The 18,983-nt window shown below is 43.0% G+C and overlaps 1 protein-coding gene across 5 annotated transcripts in view; it reads right to left on the minus strand.

Moving 5' to 3' along the window:
• Positions 1-8,369: 8,369 nt before the first annotated feature.
• UBE2D2 (ubiquitin conjugating enzyme E2 D2) overlaps positions 8,370-18,983 on the minus strand; it is a 59,880-nt gene continuing 49,266 nt past the window's right edge. For 3 of the 5 annotated variants that reach the window (XM_082623620.1, XM_082623618.1, XM_082623622.1), the window contains 5 exons: positions 18,832-18,909; positions 18,642-18,747; positions 11,692-11,785; positions 11,401-11,464; positions 8,370-10,043 (listed from right to left, as the gene is read on the minus strand). In XM_082623620.1, the coding sequence (XP_082479746.1) occupies positions 11,401-11,464; positions 11,692-11,785; positions 18,642-18,747; positions 18,832-18,909 (342 nt within the window). In that variant the 3' untranslated portion in view covers positions 8,370-10,043. The remainder of the gene's footprint in view (positions 10,044-11,400; positions 11,465-11,691; positions 11,786-18,641; positions 18,748-18,831; positions 18,910-18,983) is intronic. The other 2 variants (XM_082623621.1, XM_082623619.1) reach the window with 1 other exon arrangement.

Consider the following 18,983-nt stretch of genomic DNA (forward strand, 5'->3'; position numbering starts at 1 on the left):
TCACGGAGTTACAGCACCCTACAACAGTCTCTGACACAAGTTAGGACAGGAGGTCAAGGGGTCAAACAAATGGTTCCCCTGGACACACACAATAGGGTCACAGACACATAACAATACAGCCAGTCACGCTGTCACACAACCAGTTCACACCACCACAACCGATGACCCTACACTAGACACCCACATCACCAAGATACAAAATGAGTTATACATTCTACTAGCTGGTCTCAACTACAGGACAGAAGGGAGTTACATACTCTGGCTGCACAACAAAGCAAAAAAGTCACACAGCCAAATTATACACCATCACCATCACCTCAAAAAACATTGTCAAATTGGGTCTTAAACTATGGAACAGCACAGTGGAGCCCCATATTGGCAACACAAAACAGGACAGAGAGCCCAAGTATACAACAGGACCCCACACTGCCACAAGTTGCACTTCAGCAAGTAAGACAGAGATGCAGCTGTATCACATCCGCCAACGAGAATATAACATGGCACAATAAACATTGTGGCACAGGCAAACCAGCACTAACTCTCAGGGTTCTGACAGAACCAAATGAGCTACTGCAGGTTAGGCACTTAGCACGGGGCCAAGCACATGGTAAGCACTCAAAACACAGAGGGTAGTGGGATCATTTTTAATGTCTGTATACTAGTTAAGTCATATCAATATAATGATTGTAACTACTTAATAGCATCACTCTCTCCAGATAGGTCCATTCCTCTCCAGGAACCTGATTCATCCCAACAACAAAATTAGTTCAGCCATTACACACACCTGGGAAACACAATTCAAGTGTCACAAACCACTCACACTGCTGCACATATCAATTCCCCTAGTACACTGCCACACTGGCCACACACACTTTGGGACTTCCGTGGGGAAACCACCCTCAATCTCTCATCAGGTGCAACTCAACTAGTACATAGCTACTGGCCCCATTTCCTGCCACTCTCACAAGGCTGTAGAACACAAAGCACCACCCACCCAGCAGTGATCTGCTCTCTCAGTTAAAACAAGGTCCAGAACCTCCCACGCAAGCTCCTTAAGGACCATCCCTAATCAGTCTCTCTCTCCATTCTGCCATTTTTCGTACAGAAACCGAGGCATCAGTTCCAGAGCGCTCCCTATTCCAAATCTAAAGCAGGAAAGAGGGCTGGCCCCTGATCTCAGAAATCCACCCCACCCCTCACCACCATCATTTTCCAGTGGTACATGTGTGTAGGAACAAGGCCAAGATCCCTCATTCCTTCAACACACCCTTACAGGCCACTCCTGTGCTTCCAGTTGTAGGGCCAGCTGGGCTGTAGCCCTTACTTCCTCCAGTTAAGGCCTGGGACCTCCCAGGGGCTTCCAGGAATCCCTTGCAGCCAGGGAGCTCCCCTTAAAGGTGCCACCCAGAAAGACATCAAACATTCCCTAGTTTGCCTGGCTGTGTAACACTGCCTAATTCCCCAGCCTCTCTGTGCCTGGATCCCAAATCCTGCCTGTTGATCCAAGATTCCAATGGCTGCCCCCCTTCGAGACCTCATGCACGCACACACAGGCACACAGAGGCACTCTTTAAGAGAGCGTAGAACCACTAGGTGGCCTGTGCTCTAGAATGGGGGAAAGCAAGGATTCTGGGCTGTGGGCAGTGCTACAATCACTCATGTCTCATCCCTTACTCTCACCCTTCAGGTAGGGCGGGGAAACAGCTGGGGGAGGTCTGGCCTCCTTCCACAACATCCCCACTCCCAGATGGCTGGAGGCAGCTCTTCCCAGCATCCCCTCCCAGGCTTTTATTCACCAGAAAGGGTAGCTGAGCTCCCCTTTTGTCCCCCAAGAGAAACAGAGGGACACAAACTCTGTGTCCCTGTGTGCAGGGGCACACAGGCTGGCCAGGCATGTCCATCATCTAAATGCCTACCCATTCTGTTTTTAGGCACATTCTTTTTTTTTTTTTTTTTTTGGTACGCGGGCCTCTCACTGTTGTGGCCTCTACCTTTGCGGAGCACAGGCTCCGGACACGCAGGCTCAGCAGCCATGGCTCACAGGCCTAGCCGCTCTTCGGCATGTGGGATCTTCCCGGACCGGGGCACGAACCCGCGTCCCCTGCATCGGCAGGCGGACTCTCAACCACTGCACCACCAGGGAAGCCCTAGGCACATTCTTGCAGGTCTTGCCAAGTGCGTATGAAAGGCATAGGCCCCAAAGGGGCCCAGACAGCCTGCCCCAAGTCCCTGGGTGTCCCAGGAGCTGGTCCTGCTCAAAATCATCTGGCTTGTATAAGAGTCCAGCAAAAATGTCCAACTACCCACGCCTACTTCCCTGAATCCATAAGCACCCACAGCCGCAACCCTTTAATTTGATAAGGCCATTTTCCACCAAGCATTGCCTATGGGCCAGGCTGGGCCAAGTGCCCATTTCCCAGATGAGAAAACCAAGCAAAGGAGAGAGAAATTAGTTGCTCAAGAATATACAACTGAAAAGTCATGGGCCTGTGATTCAAATACAGATTCGACTTCTGTTTCTCAAAGGCTACACAGTTTAGGCTCACACCCATATGCATAAACACTAAGGAATGTCCATGCCTACAATTCTCTCACACGTTCCTACACACATGGGCAGCCCCCTCCCGCACATACTCACACATACAAGCAGGCCTACAGTCTCCCACGCCTGGGGCCTGTCAGCCACATTCTCCATGGCTCCCTCCCTCCAACAGGGACAGGGACAAGCAGGGAGTCCACATTCCCAGGTTTCCGCCCTGACCCTGCCCCCCCCTTCCCCACTCAAAGCACACATTCCTCCTGCTACAGCCAGATAACCAGCCCCAGGGGGAGGCCTGGGAGAAAGCAAGGCATTCTGGGGGCCAGACTGCTGGGCCTCCTCTGGGCTGCCTAAGCCAGCTCTACTGCCTGGATCTGGCATGGTAGGAAGCCAGGAGCTTTCCCTGCAGATAGCCCCCACCCTTCTAGGCACGCTAGACCCAAGGCTTCCCTCCATATTCCAGGGACTTTCTTATGCTCAGAGATTCACACTCCAGGAAGGGGCCCCAAGGGTCTCCCAACTCACCCTTTAGATGCAAAATCCCTTATACAGTTAGTAACTAGAGCAGGACCTAGGGAGCCCCCAGGACTCCTCTCTCTCCCACTCTTAAAGAGTCTCTCAGCAGGTGAAAGCGCAGGTTCCATGCACCAACAGCCCCTAGGCAGTTTTCCCCATCTGGGGGTAGTGGCAGTTAATTCTCACAGCTCTGCCTGGGGTGCAGCCACTTGGCGGGCTCAGCAAATCTGGAGATATTTGCATACCCAGATGGCCGAGCCTGGAATTTCAAAGAATTCCCCAAGAAGAGGCAGCTGGCTTCCGGGTAGTGGCCCTGGAGGCTCACAGCTGTTGGGCTGGAAGACTGGGGAGTCTAGGGCCCCAACACACAAGATAAGATTGAAAAGGATAAGGGAAGAACATCTCCCAGGCCCTATCACCAGCCCCCAGCTCTGTTCCTCCTGTCCCCAGCCCTCCACCCCTCAGGTATGAAAAGTCATGTCCTGGTTGCCCAGAGTAGGTAGGCAGGCAAAGGAGACAGGGCTAGTTGGCTAGAGTCGCAGAGACTGCCTGCATTTGGGGAAAGGTAACAGTGGGCACCAGAGAAGTGCCAGAAATATGAGATCCCCTTGTTCACATGAAGCAACAGATAGGCCTTTGTCCCCATGCAACCTGCAGCTAGGTGGGCAAAGGCCCTGGCCTGGGCCCTACGAACCTGTCCACACACAAGCATATGGCTACTATACCAATGGTGAGGGGAATGGGGAGCTGGTGGCTTGACATTTCTGGCAGGCCTTGGGCTAGAATACTAATCTGTTCCCTCATTGTGATTAAGGCTATGATGGAGCATAATGAGCTAGACACTGGGCCATCCAGTTCTGGATAAACAGTAAACAAAGCTAAACCCAAACAGGCCTCCCCACCCCAACCAAAGCCCCTCCCAGGTTCTGTCCAAGCCGATTTACTGACCACCTACCTCATGGTTGTTACAGCTATAGGTCACCACTGCCCTCTGCTGGCAACTCAGGCACTAGCATCCACTCAGATACCAGCTCGCTCCCTACCCAAGCAAACGCACTTCAGTCACCTCCTCCACCTGTGGGCATAGAAACTTAACCCTACCCAACTGTTACTTAAGTCAGAAGGTGGCAGGGGGCAGGATTAGCAGGGAGGAACCCAGGGACACAGTGTGTCAGAGGAGAAATCACAAAGGAATTCTGCCCTTCTTCCCAAAATTTACATCCAAAACTTCAAGTGTCCTTTCTCTCCAGCTTAGAGGTTAAAACCCCACACTCATGCAAACAGTGCCTGCCCCATAACCTTTTGCAATGCACCAGAACCTCCCCTTTACCCCTTGTCTTATGCCTTCTCTTTCTCCCCTCCAAAGGAGGGCCAGGCTTAGATGATCTGGAACCATCCTTTGAAAAAGCTCAACTTCTCTGGCAGGTCTGAGAAAGCCTTTGTTCCGGAACCTGGTTCCTTCTGTTACACTGCAGCAGGTGACTGGAAGTCCTGGGCGCCTCTGAAACAAGGCCAGCTCCCCTCAACTTTTACTGCAACACCCTGCAAGCAGCCACACCTTTCAAAGATGGCAGAAATGTGGAATGGAGGTGGGGGGAGACTGCCCAGAAGGACCTAACCAGTATTGCCCCTTAATTAGCTGGGGGAAGCTCCAGATGCCCCTCTCAGGTAGGTAGCCTAGATTTGCCAACTACCTCAAGCATGGAACATCTCTCACCCCTGAGCTGGCTCTGGAGCCCAAATGTCAGGTTGTACTTGTGTACTGTTTCTAGAAACCTCCAAGTCAGAAGGCCTAAGTAGCAGTTTTAGAGCTTTCAAAGCTACTCACTTCCTATGGAAAACTTCAAAGGTGAGAAAGCTGGCCAAACCCTTCCTACTCACTCTCGTTCTCTAGAGGCCCTACAATTTAGGGTAGGGGAGTACCCTTTAAGAGTCAAGATTTTTAAGTACTTAGGAAGAAATTCAAACAGGAGAACAAGTGGCTCAGGGCAAGGAGCGAGGTTTCTGGGAAAATGGCTGCTGTCACCCCTCATATCCTTAGAAGTCTGAAAAGGAACATGGCACACTGACTGAGGCTGATGCTGCTCTTCTCTGGACATCAGTCACCAGAGGCCTGGGCACTCAGTAACTTCTTCTTGGCCTTTCCAAAAGTGATCAACCATTTGCTTTCAGTGTATATACACTGTAGGGTTATCAGGAACCTCAGCCCTGGAAAAGGCCATTCTATTAATAACAACTCACACAGGAGATTAAAAGCAAACAAAACCCCCACTCAATTGAAAACTATTAAGTGCTATCCTGGTGCTAAGACATTCATATAGTTCATCTGATAAGAGGCAGGCTACAGTTTGCCTCTGGTTAGGGTGCAGCTCCACAAAAAATTCAAAGATGAAAAGTAATCAATTGTCACAAAAATGTCTGACTCTGCCTCTTCTTCAATCAGCCCAGGAGCAGGCACTGAGAAACGGCAAAGCTGGCTGGTGACTGTGTCACACATTGAGCCGCTGAGACCAAAGGCCTTAAAGGCTTTACAGTCAGTCCCAAGCTTTGAGCTTTGCCACTTATATTGACTAGGGTAAAATATGGCAACAATGGGGGAATGTATGTGTTTCGGGATCACCCTAAGAAAGTGATCCCATGGCCGGTTTTCATTATTTCTAAGCCCATCCCAGGAATTGTATTCAGGCACCTCTGAATATCCCTGGAAATATTCAGAGGTGCCTGAATACCAACCACTTATACCAGCTGGGGCTAAGGTTAGGAAAAGGCTTTTAAGGAAGCCTTTTGTTTGGTACAGAGAACTCAGAGCCACTTTTCATCAAAGCGCACGCACAGCAAAGGAATGATGAAACAGGAAACAGGCTCCAGGAGTGTCCCAAAGGAAGTCTATTTTCTCTTTCCTGGATGGATATGAATGTATATTCTGATAGTTTGCTACCTTCATATTTATTCTCATATTAAAAGTCTGCTTTCTCCACCCTCTCCAGGCTGCTGGCCCGGGCCAGGATCCTGAATGGCTTTTTAGCACGCTCCAGGTTCTACATTTGGGAGCTACCAGATGACAAACCTGACTGGCTGAAAGCCGGACTGGCCTTGGGTACCTCCATCTTCTTGTGGATCTATCTCATCAAACATAATGAAGATGTTTTAGAATATAAAAGAAGAAATGGGTTGGAATAGACTTTTGAAATATTAATACAGTATGTCCCATATAGTGATTATAACAGTTCCTCTGGATTTACCAATCTATTGAGTTATAAACATAAGAGAAAAAGTTTTACGTGATATTACATTGAGTCAGCATTTGTGCTTTGCTTAAATGGGAAAAAAAAATCTGCTTTCTCTACCATCACAATCACCAGAATAACCCATCACGTGAAATAAAGACCGTTTCACAAAGGGAATGAAATGGAGATGGGTCCCTAACATGAGTGACAATTTTCTGCAGGGGTAATAAAGAGGCTATTCCTGGGTAGGAAGGAAGGAAAGATGTGTTCATAATTCAGAAGATCTAGGAACTGAAGAAAGTTCTTCTATTAAAACCTAGCCACTGGGTGTTAATTGGTATGGTACAGCAGACTAAGACAAAAGCCACAGTTTCACTCTAATTGCAGACAAAGGGCAGTTTACAGGCATTCCAACTGTAGTTTAGAAATAATTCTTTTCCCCTGACAACCTACCTAGGGCTCCAAATTACTTGTTGAGGCAAAGAGGAATGACTAGAAAAGTGGAATACTGTAGCTGTTGGAAGTAGAAAAGGAATGCCTCAATTGCTAGGTCAGTGCAGAGAACTCTCTCTGCCCCTCTCTCTCACCACCACATCCTTCTCTCTATAGACCTCCCCGCTGCTCCCCACCCCAAGAGTCCTCTTGCCAAATCTTTATATTACCCAAAGTGTAGAAACTAGCAGGACAACGCTACCTTTGACCACTGGCCAGTAACAGAGCATGCAAGTATCCAAAATCATGTAGCTTTACCAAAAGAGACTGTTCCAACTATAACTTGATCAAGCACTCCATGTTGTTAAGAAGCAAAGCAGGGGCTTCCCTGGTGGCTCAGTGGTTAAGAATCTGCCTGCCAATACAGGGGACACGAGTTCGAGCCCTGGTCTGGGAAGATCCCATATGCCTAAGTGGGTGTGCCACAACTACTAAGCGTGCACTCTAGAGCCCGAAAGCCACAACTACAGAAGCCCGCATGCGCCTAGAGCCCGTGCTCCGCAACAAGAGAAGCTACTGTAATGAGAAGCCTGTGCACCTCAACGAAGAGTAGCCCCTGCTTGCCACAACTAGAGAAAGCCCGCACGCAGCAATGAAGACCCAACACAGCCAAGAATAAATAAATAAAATAAATTAATTTTTTTAAAAAAGCAAAGCAATTAACATATACACACTACTATATATAAAATAGATAACCAACAAGGACCTACTGTATAGCACAGGGAACTATACTCAATATTTTGTAATAACCTGTAAGGGAAAAGAATCTATCTATCTATCTATACACACACACACACACACACATATATACATATATATATATGTAACTGAATCACTCTGCTGTACACCTGAAACTAACACAACACTGTAAACCAACTATACTTAAATTAAAAACAAAAAAGCAGCAACGGGAACCCATACATTGACATTCCTTTGTAACCACTGCCTCACCAAGATAATCAAATCTACTGCAAACAAGCTTTCACATGTGATAAAACTACAGACACTTCTGTAAAAAGCAATGTGATCCCAGATGAGACCCATCCTGAGTTACACACTTTTTTTGTGAATGGGGAAGGTGGTCTCCCCCTCACTGAACCTTCATTCTGGCCAAGGCATATGTAAGCAGACTGGACCAAATATGTTCCAAACTCAAATGAGCAAGACCAAACTGCATTCAAAAGCCAAATGTTTCATGAACACCAGGATGACTTTTACTTCAGCACTTTACTTAAAAGTACTCTTGTGAAAATATCTACATTATGACCTAATAAATGGTAATAAGCTGGTTGCTGTCTAAGATGACAAAGAATGGGGCTTTCAGGATCTGTGCAACTAACCCATGGTCAACAGTCAAAAACTGAATTCCCACTTACCCATGATACTGAGAATGAGGGTAATTTTAGGTTAGAGCTCAATTCTAACTCCTTTACCCACAATTATTAATAGTCAAACTTCTTTGCAAGGTCAAGGATGCTAGAAATGCTAATAATAAGTAGCCAGCAGCTAAAATGAAGCACTTCAAAGGTTTCCGGTATCACACCTTAGTTCTGAGATGGAATAGTGACATTGAGAGATAAGACAAGTTAAACAAGTTTAAAACCAAAAGCAGTGGACATTTATTCCTCAATTTTTGTGCAAGAGTGTAAAGATGCATTTGAAAGAACCTGACGGCTAGAGAGCATCAGCCATTGCTTTCAGGCTGGCCTGGTTTACAATTAGATTAGGAGAAGTAGGGGGGAAAAAGTAACTTGCCTAGTTCACAGGAACGATGTTTCTGGCAAACACAGCTGTTTACAAGTTTCAAACTACATTTTACTAGCGTCAAGGGAAGACCAAAAAGCCACATACAGTACAATTTAAAATTGGATGAACATCCTGCAATGTTAGTGCAAAGTAATTATGTAGACTCTCCAATACAAGATTGTGCTCATGTTTCCCAGGTTTGGTCAATGTTGTTTTTACAATCACAATCACAGAAGCTTAACTTACCAAATAGCAATGCCTTTGTTTTATGGCCTATGTACCAAAGGAATGTCACAAGGTTTCGGTGAAATGCAGCTTAGTTTCAATAATAAAGCAAATTTCTTATTTAGTTTAACAGTCATGTTCCTGGAATACTGCACATATAAATTTCATGAAAATTCTTTTAAGCTTATGCATTTATCTTGTTCAGTAAAATTACTTTCAAGATATCCTTTTTACTATGTAAACTGAATTGTTTCATGATTTTGAAATGCAAACAGTATAAATGAAAACATTTCAGGGGTGGGAAAAAATCCACCACTAATCTCAGCTAGACAAAATTCTTAAAATCAAAAAGCCTATTCACACAAAATTATATGTAATGACTGTAGTAATCAGTTTATTACACAGATTAATCATTCTTGAACGTACAGGCTCCAGAGGAGCAATTGGGTCTTTAAATATACACAAGTATTTCCATCGAATGAATTTTCACCATCCAGATAGACCTAAGCAGTTAAAAACATAAGAAAAATAAGAGCTATTAGCTATGTATTAACTGAGAAACCACATACAAACCAAAGAATATGGAAGAGAGAAAGAGGGGCTGAAGGATGAAGGTTGAAGGGTGGGGAGATGTAAAAGAGTTGGAAACAAAGCCCATCACACTTTACTTACTAATAGCTCCAATCCATTTAAATGTTGACCAGTTAAACTTAGACCTTAAAATACAGGATGTAGGTAGAGTTTAATCTGATTGGTCATAACTTTCACCTAAGACGTTAAGTCCTTCGGAATAAAATGAATACAGAAACAGCTTCATGTTCTTCGCCTTGCTTTTCGTAACTGTTTGTTTTGAGTTTAATGGAATTTCACTTAAAAAACAATCTCCTACAGGTCAGTGGAGCTTTTCTTCCCCATCCAAGCACACACCATACCCAGCACCCCTCACTCTGCCGTTATCCAAATTTAAGTCAATAAGGAAAGCTTTTAGTCTCACACCTAGGTTATGCCTGGAGAACTGGCTTGTCACACACACACTTCTCTGCTAGGAGGCAATGTTGGTACAGAAGTACAGTATTTCTAGTTTGTTGTTCCAAGTATGTACAACACGCAGCACTGCTGTATCAGGTAAACATGTGCACAGGGGAAGATGAGGCGTGGGCTCATAGAAAGCAGTCAAATGGAAATCAAAAGGACTCTCTCTTTCAGAGTTCCCCTATCTTTATTTGTAGAGGTTATCCAATAATTTCTTTAATTACATCGCATACTTCTGAGTCCATTCCCGAGCTATTCTGTTGTACCTGTACACACAAAGAGAAGCTTAGCTTAACATAGGTGAGGAGTCAGTTAGAAAGCAACAGAGTTCATTCATTATCCCATGAAGTAACTTGAAGGGAATAACTTATAGTATATTCAAGCTAAGCCATCTTCCTACTCCAAATTTCTAATAAGCATTTATTCAATGATAGTGGGAAATATCCTATAAATGCTACTAATACAGGATTCTAATTAAATTTTAGCACTTGCTGGCATACCCTCAGTCTATACTTGATCGATGTATTTCTAACAGACAATCTTCAACCCTTGTTTGACTTATTTGGAGTTCCTGGAACAATATAATTCTATATTATATAGTTCTTGAAATCATATAATAATGATTAAATTGACATAATACTTCCCCCTGCATCAATAAAACAACCAGTTCTGGCAGGACTTATTTTAACAATTTGGTTGCTAAAATGAATGGGTTTATTGCTCCAGAAGAACATTCTAGTAGTAAAATAAGCAGGGCAAAAGGATCTTTAATTCTTTGATTAAAAAAGTTCTGCTGACCATTACCGCCACAATGACTTGGGAAAAATGCCCATAATTCTAAACACTGGACAAAATGGTTCACTAATCAAAAAATGTATTTCTGGGCTTCCCTGGTGGTGCAGTGGTTGAGAGTCCGCCTGCTGATGCAGGAGACACGGATTCGTGCCCCGGTCCGGGAAGATCCCACATGCCGCGGAGCGGCTGGGCCCGTGAGCCATGGCCGCTGAGCCTGCGCGTCCGGAGCCTGTGCTCCGCAACAGGAGAGGCCACAACAGTGAGAGGCCCGCGTACCGAAAAAAAAAAAAAAAAAAAAAAAAGCATTTCTAAGTAAATTCACAAATAGAAAAAAGCATGATCTAATTTTATTCTGAATGCAGCCAAGAATACAGTTACAGATACTATTCAGACCTAAATACAGAAAAAAACTAAACTAAGAACCAATTGCTGTTAGAATTCCCCATTCTCAATGTAGCTCCATTTTAAAATATCCTATTTATATGCCTCTCTAACCAATAATTCAATTAATTGTTTAATCTTTTATATTTTAACTTTAGAAAATTATCCACTACCTCCCATCTATTTCCTTCACAATCTTATTGAATAATACACAAAACAAACAAACAAAAAAAGATTTCTTCAACACTTTCAGTTATTATCTCTTGTGATATCCTGACCACTCTTCAATAATTCACAATACAATTCTAAAATATGTAAATTCTACAAGTTTTATTTTAAAGGAAACTTGGGGCTTTCATGTCTTGTAACATTTATTCACTTTCTTTTTTACACTATTCCAAATGGTAGAAAATCAATTCTCTTTCCCATTAATTTATAAATACCTACCTAAGACAAATGGGCTCTTGATGCAAAATCTTTACACGTCAAAAGCCAAGCAGAAGACCTAAAGCTGTTGGAAAATATACTATAGAAAAGTTTTTCTAGGCAGTAGGAGTCATGAAACAATCAGATATAAAATCATTTATTTATAATGATAGTCGATGCAAATACTCCTCTTTCCTGTCCCCAGATGAGTATATTAGGACTTCATTTTAAGTATCTGACCCATACTCAGCCCTTAGACAAAAATATCTCCACCCTACCACAGATACTCTGCTGTCTGGAGACCATACTTACTTTTCTCTATCTGTTTTGTAGATCCGAGCAATCTCAGGCACTAAGGGATCATCTGGATTGGGATCACACAACAGAGAACAGATGGACAAAAGTACTAGAATGAAAAAAACATACAAATTAGTAGAGGAACAAAAGCAAAAAGGTTGAAAGAAACATGAGATGCCAACACAAGAGAAAATTCTAAGACCCTATTTATATTGTAGTGCCTAACAGCTTTGTAAGCTCTACCTAAGTTTACAGTAACAGCAATCAACAAAGATTCTAACAAGATTTCTCTATGCTTGAACCCCTGAGGAAGCTGGCCCAGGCTGGTGAAGTGTCTTGCCTCATGTCCCTGGTTAGTGAGTAAAATTAGAGTGGAATTAGAATCCAGGTCTTCCAAATCCTAGACCAATAACACTTTTCCCAGCTTATGAAGTTCGATTTTTAGAAGCCCATGTTCAGGGATAAATGGCTTTCAAAATTCCAAAGACAACCACACTACTGACTGCTCTTAGTAAGAAATGACAACAATGAAATCCAACAATTACTGCTTTCTCCATGGCAGGTACTATATATTCAAATGCAATGGATCTGTTTCATTTTTAGTTGAAAACGATTTAGTCTAAGAACATAAAGGCCAGTACTTGCTCCCAAATGGGGCTGGCCACACTTATTATAGAGGATACAACATATCTCAAACTAAAGTCTCAAATTATTTTCAGTAATGATTTAGAATCTCATCTAAGCCATTTCCTCAGTGACAACCCGGAATGTAGCAGACAGATCTCAACAGTACAGTTTCTTCTGTTCAAATTCATTAACTTATGTATTCCTTATTGAAAGCAAAGAGGAGGCTAAGGGCACTAATTACATTAAATCCAGTGGTCTCTGACATACTGAAATAAATTCCAATCCTTCTATTCTGATGCTACCAGAACTCAGCTACCTTATTTCTCTCTAATGTTCTGTAGCAAGAGACAATGATTCAGAGCCCACGTTACTCCCCAAACATCAAATTCATCAGGAAAAGGAATATTCCTTTTCCTATCAAATCTGTTCTATGGAGATCAAGGGCTTCTGAGAGATGAGAAAGTTTACATGCCCTTTATCATTCAGTTGTTAACAAAAAAAGCTATTTCCTTGCCTTAAGAGTATATGGAAAACAAAAAACATCAGGCAAGATGTTTTCTGACTCTTCATTCCTGTTGCCCACAAATGGCAGATGGCATTCCCAAAATATCTTCTCTTCTCATTGTCAGGTGTATCACCTGATGCCCTCTTCAAGCACAGAACATTCTAACAGCAATTAGGAAAGATTTCATGTATTTCCTGGAAATGACAACAAGGAGTTATAGATCTCTGAATGTTCATGAAATTACTGACTATAGAAGAAGAAACTTATCTGGCCTATCCAGCTGGCAAGAATACAACTGATTCTTCACCTAAAATTAGACATACAACCAAATTAGTATTTGTTATAAGTTCCCTTTATTTACTCTTCCAACTATTTCAATAAGGCAACTTTAAAAAGACAAATTAAAAAAAAAATTGAAGTATAGTTGATTTACAATGTTGTGTTAGTTTCAGGTATACAGCAAAGTGATTCAGTTATACATATACATATATACTCTTTTTCAGATTCTTGTGCATTATAGGGTATTACAAGATACTGAATAGTTTCCTGTGCTATACAGGAGGTCCTTGTTTATCTATTTTATATACAGTAGTGTGTAACTATTAGTTCCAAACTCCTAATTTATCCCTCCCCGCCCCATTTCCCCTTTGTCAACCAAAAATTTGTCTTCTATGTCTGTGAGTCTGTTGCTGTTTTGTAAATAAGTTCATTTGTATCATTTTAAAAAGATAAGTTTTAAGTAAATAACTTTTCTCTCTTTCTTTCCAGGAAAGGAAGGTAGGATGGTGGTTATCTGGACCTGGTGAAAGGGTTCTTAGTACACTACTTAGATCCTTTAATTTGTAGAAAATTAATTTTGGCTTATAATATACTATACCTTCTTTCTCTATAAAGAGAATAACTTCTATTTCTACAGCTTGTAGAGACTCTTCACTGAAGTAACTAAATTTCCAACAATATATATATTCCTCATCAGCACATACCCATTTTCATTAGTGTCATAACCCACAGTCACTTCCAATTCTAAAAACATATAATCAAGTGGCTTTATGATGCACTTAATCTGCTTCCTTTAAGTTTTCTGTATATTTAGGTCCCTTACCTATATACTCAAAGTGGAGGGCATTTCGGGTCAAGATTACTGCCCTCAAAAACAGATTATGGGGACTTCCTTGGTGGTACAGTGGTTAAGAATCTGCCTGCCAATGCAGGGGACACGGGTTCAAGCCCTGGTCTGGGAAGATCCCACATGCCACGGAGCAACTAAGCCCGTGCGCCACAACTACTGAGCCTGCGTGCCACAACTACTGAAGCCTGCGTGCCTAGAGCCCATGCTCAGAAACAAGAGAAGCCACCTCAATGAGAAGCCTGCACACTGCAATGAAGAGTAGCCCCCAGTCGCCGCAACTAGAGAAAAGCCCACGTGCAGCAACGAAGACCCAATGCAGCCAAAAATCAATCAATTAATTAATTAATTAAAAAAAGAAAAAACAGACTATGTTAAAGGGATAATTATATCACACATAGGATTCAGGCCTTCTTTAAAACACTAAACCTAGGTATGTTGATATAACCAAATTCAACAAAATGGCACTGCAGTTATTTTAAAAGATAGCTATCTAGACAGAACATATCAAGTCAAATAAACTAACAGCCCTTATGATTTAGAACAACTGAAAAAACCAACACCAGGCACAGAAGGGAAAGAAAAAAAGAGCTATGGTAATAATTTCAGGTATCTAGACCCCCCCGCCCCCCCAGACACACACACACACACACACAGTCCCACCTCTGTTGGCCCCATTTGTATCTAGATTTCTATCTCTACAGACACTTGGTAAAAGAAGAGCAACCAGGCCAGGAAATCACAAGAACAATAGGCATATGAACACTTTCACAAGCAGCCCTTGAATTGCAAGGAGGCCTACAAAAAGAAAAGGGGTCACTTATCTGGAAAACTATGTCAGTCACAATTTTGAAAAATGTGGTCCTCTGGGGCTTCCCTGGTGGTGCAGTGGTTGGGAATCTGCCGGCCAATGCAGGGGACTCGGGTTCGAGCCCTGGTCCGGGAAGATCTCACATGCCACAGAGCAACTAGGCCCGTGAGTCATAACTGCTGAGCCTGCGTGTCTGGAGCCTGTGCTCCGCAGCGAGAGGCCGCGATAGTGAGAGGCCCGCGCACCGCGATGAAGAGTGGCCCCCGCTTGCCGCAACTGGAGAAAGCCCTCGCACAGAAACGAAGACCCAACACAGTCAAAAATAAATAAAAAAAAAAAAAAAAAAAAAAAAATGTGGTCCTCTGATTTTTTATTTGTATTTTTGCCTAGGACCACAGAAATCTTAATTTAATGCCCCAGAGTATTTGTTTCCTTCAAAAAATTAACTTTTAAGAGTATGCAAGTCCTACCATAATTATAACATGACAAATATCCAATAATTTTTTAAATTAATTATTTATTTTTGGCTGCACTAGGTCTTTGTTGCTGCGTGTGAGCTTTCTCTGGTTGCAGCGAGCGGGGGCCATGCTTCATTGCAGTGTGCGGGCTTCTCACTGCAGTGGCTTCTCTTGTTGTGCAGCACGGGCTCTAGGCTGTGGGCTCAGTAGTTGTGGTGCACAGGCTTAGCTGCTCCACAGTATGTGGGATCTTCCTGGACCAGGGCTCGAACCGATGTCCCCTGCATTGGCAGGCGGATTCTTAACCACTGCGCCACCAGGGAAGTCCTATCCAGTACTTTTTTTTTGGGGGGGGGGCTGCGTTGGGTCTTTGTTGCTGCATGTAGGCCTTCTCTAGCTGCAGCGAGTGGGGGGCTACTCTTCATTGTGGCACGCGGGCTTCTCACTGCAGTGGCTTCTCTTGTGGTGGAGCACAGGCTCTAGGCGCATGGGCTTCAGTAGTTGAGGTGCATGGGCTCTAGAGTGCAGGCTCAGTAGTTGTGGTGCACGGGCTTAGTTGCTCCATGGCATGTGGGATCTTCCCGGACCAGGAATCGAAACCGTGTCCCCTGCATTGGCAGGCAGATTCTTAACCACTGCGCCACCAGGGAAGTCCCCTCCAATACTTTTTACAATAGTGCCTTTATCCCAGTTATTTGGGTGCTTACAAGGAACCAGTTAACTATGCATTTTTGCTTTTTTAATCTTCATAATAACAGTGAAATAGTTTTTATCATCCCTATTCTACAGATGAAAACTCTGTGGAATGCAGAAGCCAATCTGTCTCAAGTCTCATCCAATAAGAGGTGGAGCTGAGATCCTAATACAGGCAGTTGCATCCAGAATCTATGTTCTTTACCATGAAACTATGTTGCCTCTTGCCTAAATGTATGCATTAAAGAAATGATAAAATTTAAGTAGACAGAAAAGAAAAATATTTTCATGTAGCAAATTTCATCCCCAAATACCCAAACTATTTCTTTCTAGCTATTTAATATACTTTCTGTACAACGCAAGTTACAGTGTGTAACACTTTATCTCTTTTCTGCTTTTTTCAAACACTGTATTTTCCTATTTCCCACTATATATATATATATATTTTTTGCGGTACGCGGGCCTCACTGTTGTGGCCTCTCCCGTTGCAGAGCACAGGCTCCAGACGCTCAGGCTCAGCGGCCATGGCTCACGGGCCTAGCCGCTCCGCGGCATGTGGGATCTTCCCGGACTGGGGCATGAACCCGTGTCCCCTGCATCGGTAGGTGGACTCTCAACCACTGCGCCACCAGGGAAGCCCTCCCACAATATTTTTAAGGATCAATACTCTTTTGAATGCATTTGCCAGAACCAATATATTTTCTCCTCTACCGTTGAGTCTATATGTAATTTCTATTTTTCAGAAATAACACTGTTGCAAATGTACTTGCACAGAGAACTTTTTTTAACAGTTGGGCTTATTTTTTTAGTACAAATGAATGAACCTAGAATTACTGGGTCAAAGGGTATTAATGATTAAATCTCTTATTTCTTAATACATACTGGCAGACTGGACTATACAAATCTATACTTCTATCTGTAGCATATATAAGCACTCATTTCAATGTAGTTCACCAACATTTAGTTTTCTTTTGTAAAGATCTTTGTTAATTAAAAAGGTGAAAAATGGGAACTTATTTTAATTTCCTTGATTATTCTGTTCCTTTCTGTCCATTGGGATCTAGGTTTTTCCTTACTGATTTATATATGTTCTTCATATCTGTTAAACATATTGGCCCATTATCATACTTGCAGCCTATTTCTAGTATCTGTACTTTGACAACATTTAATCCACTTGTGATTTCATTTGGGTATGATTTTGAGGGGTTGAACAATCTCAAATCAACAAATAAGATAATATTCAGTTCAGGGATATAAAAAAATCCCCAACCTCCTCATATAACTAGGTCTTATTTTAAAGAACTATTGGAGGGGGACCTCCCTGATGGCGCAGTGGTTAAGGCTCTGCGCTCCCAATGCAGGGGGCCCAGGTTCACTCCCTGGTCTGGGAACTAGATCCCACATGCATGCCACCACTAAGAGTTCGAATACCACAACTAAGGACCCTGTGACTTCCCTGGTGGTGCAGTGGTTAAGAATCCGCCTGCCAATGCAGGGGACACGGGTTCGATCTCTGGTCCGGGAAGATCCCACATGCTGTGGAGCAACTAAGCTCGTGCACCACAACTACTGAGCCTGCACTCTAGAGCATGCAAGCCACAACACTACTGAGCCTGTGTGCCACAACTACTGAAGCCCGCGCACCTAAAGCCTGTGATCCGCAACAAGAGAAGCCACCACAATGAGAGGCTCGTGCACCGCAATGAAGAGTAGCCCCTGCTCACCACAACTAGAGAAAGCCCGCATGCAGCAACGAAAACCCAACGCAGCCAAATAAGTAAGTAAATAAAGAAAGAAAGAACTACTGGATCTTCCATCACAAAGTTGGTAACTAACTTTCTCTACACATTTCCACCCCCCCCCACATACACACAGTATACCAAAGATTAAGATGCTCAAATAAAAATTTATATTAAATTGATTATCTTAGAGGGTGATTCTGTTCCTGACAGAAACCTGAAGATAAGAGCTAGTAAAACCTTAAAGAATGTGAATATGAATTCACCTATACTTTGCTCTTCAAGAAACTACTGACTATGCTTATAGTATACAAGCATTCCTCTACAATGGCTGTTTTTTTTCTTATTCTGGAACAATATCTATCCTTTCCATTCATGGATGTCAAGGTTGGAAGAGACATTGTTTGTCTTCTACTTTTACTATGCTCTAAAAAAAACATTCATACCAAGTAGCCATATTCCAACCTATGCTTGAATAGCAAGAGCAATGGACAGAGAGTAGTCACGACACCAAGGAATACCTATGCTTGAAAATCCAGCTCTCTCCAGTGGGTCTAAAGGTCTTTTTAAGAATAAGGGGGGGGGGGCTTCCCTGGTGGCACAGTGGTTGGGAGTCTGCCTGCCAAGGCAGGGGACGCGGGTTTGCGCCCTGGTCTGGGAAGATCCCACATGCCGCGGAGCAACTGGGCCAGTGAGCCACAATTACTGAGTCCATGCATCTGGAGCCTGTGCTCCACAACAAGAGAGGCCGTGATAGTAAGAGGCCTGCGCACCACGATGAAGAGTGGCCCCCGCTCGCCACAACTAGAGAAAGCCCTCGCACAGAAACAAAGACACAACACAGCCATAAATAAATAGATAGATAGATAGATAGACAGACAGATAGATAGAATAAGGGGGATTGCTACCTCCTCTTAAAAAAGGAATCTGAGCAATCTTTCCCAGAATAAGTAATCTTAAAACACAGTAGGCTTTTTATATTGATATCAAATACTCATTCTATTACCTTTTGAAATAGTTAGTGCTGGAGACCACTGTGACCGTAGAATATCAAGACAAATGCTGCCATTACTGTTAATATTTGGATGATAAATTCTTGTTGTAAATGCAACCTATCAAAAAAGGAAAATTTTTTGTAAACTGTTTCAATAGTATTGTCGAAAGTAGATACAAAACAATTGTCATATCCCAATTACCTTAGGTGGTTTGAAGGGGTAATCTGTTGGGAAATGAATTGTCAAGAAAAATACTCCACCCTGATAGGGACTGTCATTCTGTTGATAACAAGAAAAGTTGGATTAAAATGAGTGAATTACATAAACTATTTATTCTAAAATTAATCTGAATA

This window comes from Mesoplodon mirus, assembly GCF_964341445.2.
Source record: "Mesoplodon mirus genome assembly, chromosome: 5".
Taxonomy (NCBI): Eukaryota; Metazoa; Chordata; class Mammalia; order Artiodactyla; family Ziphiidae; genus Mesoplodon; species Mesoplodon mirus.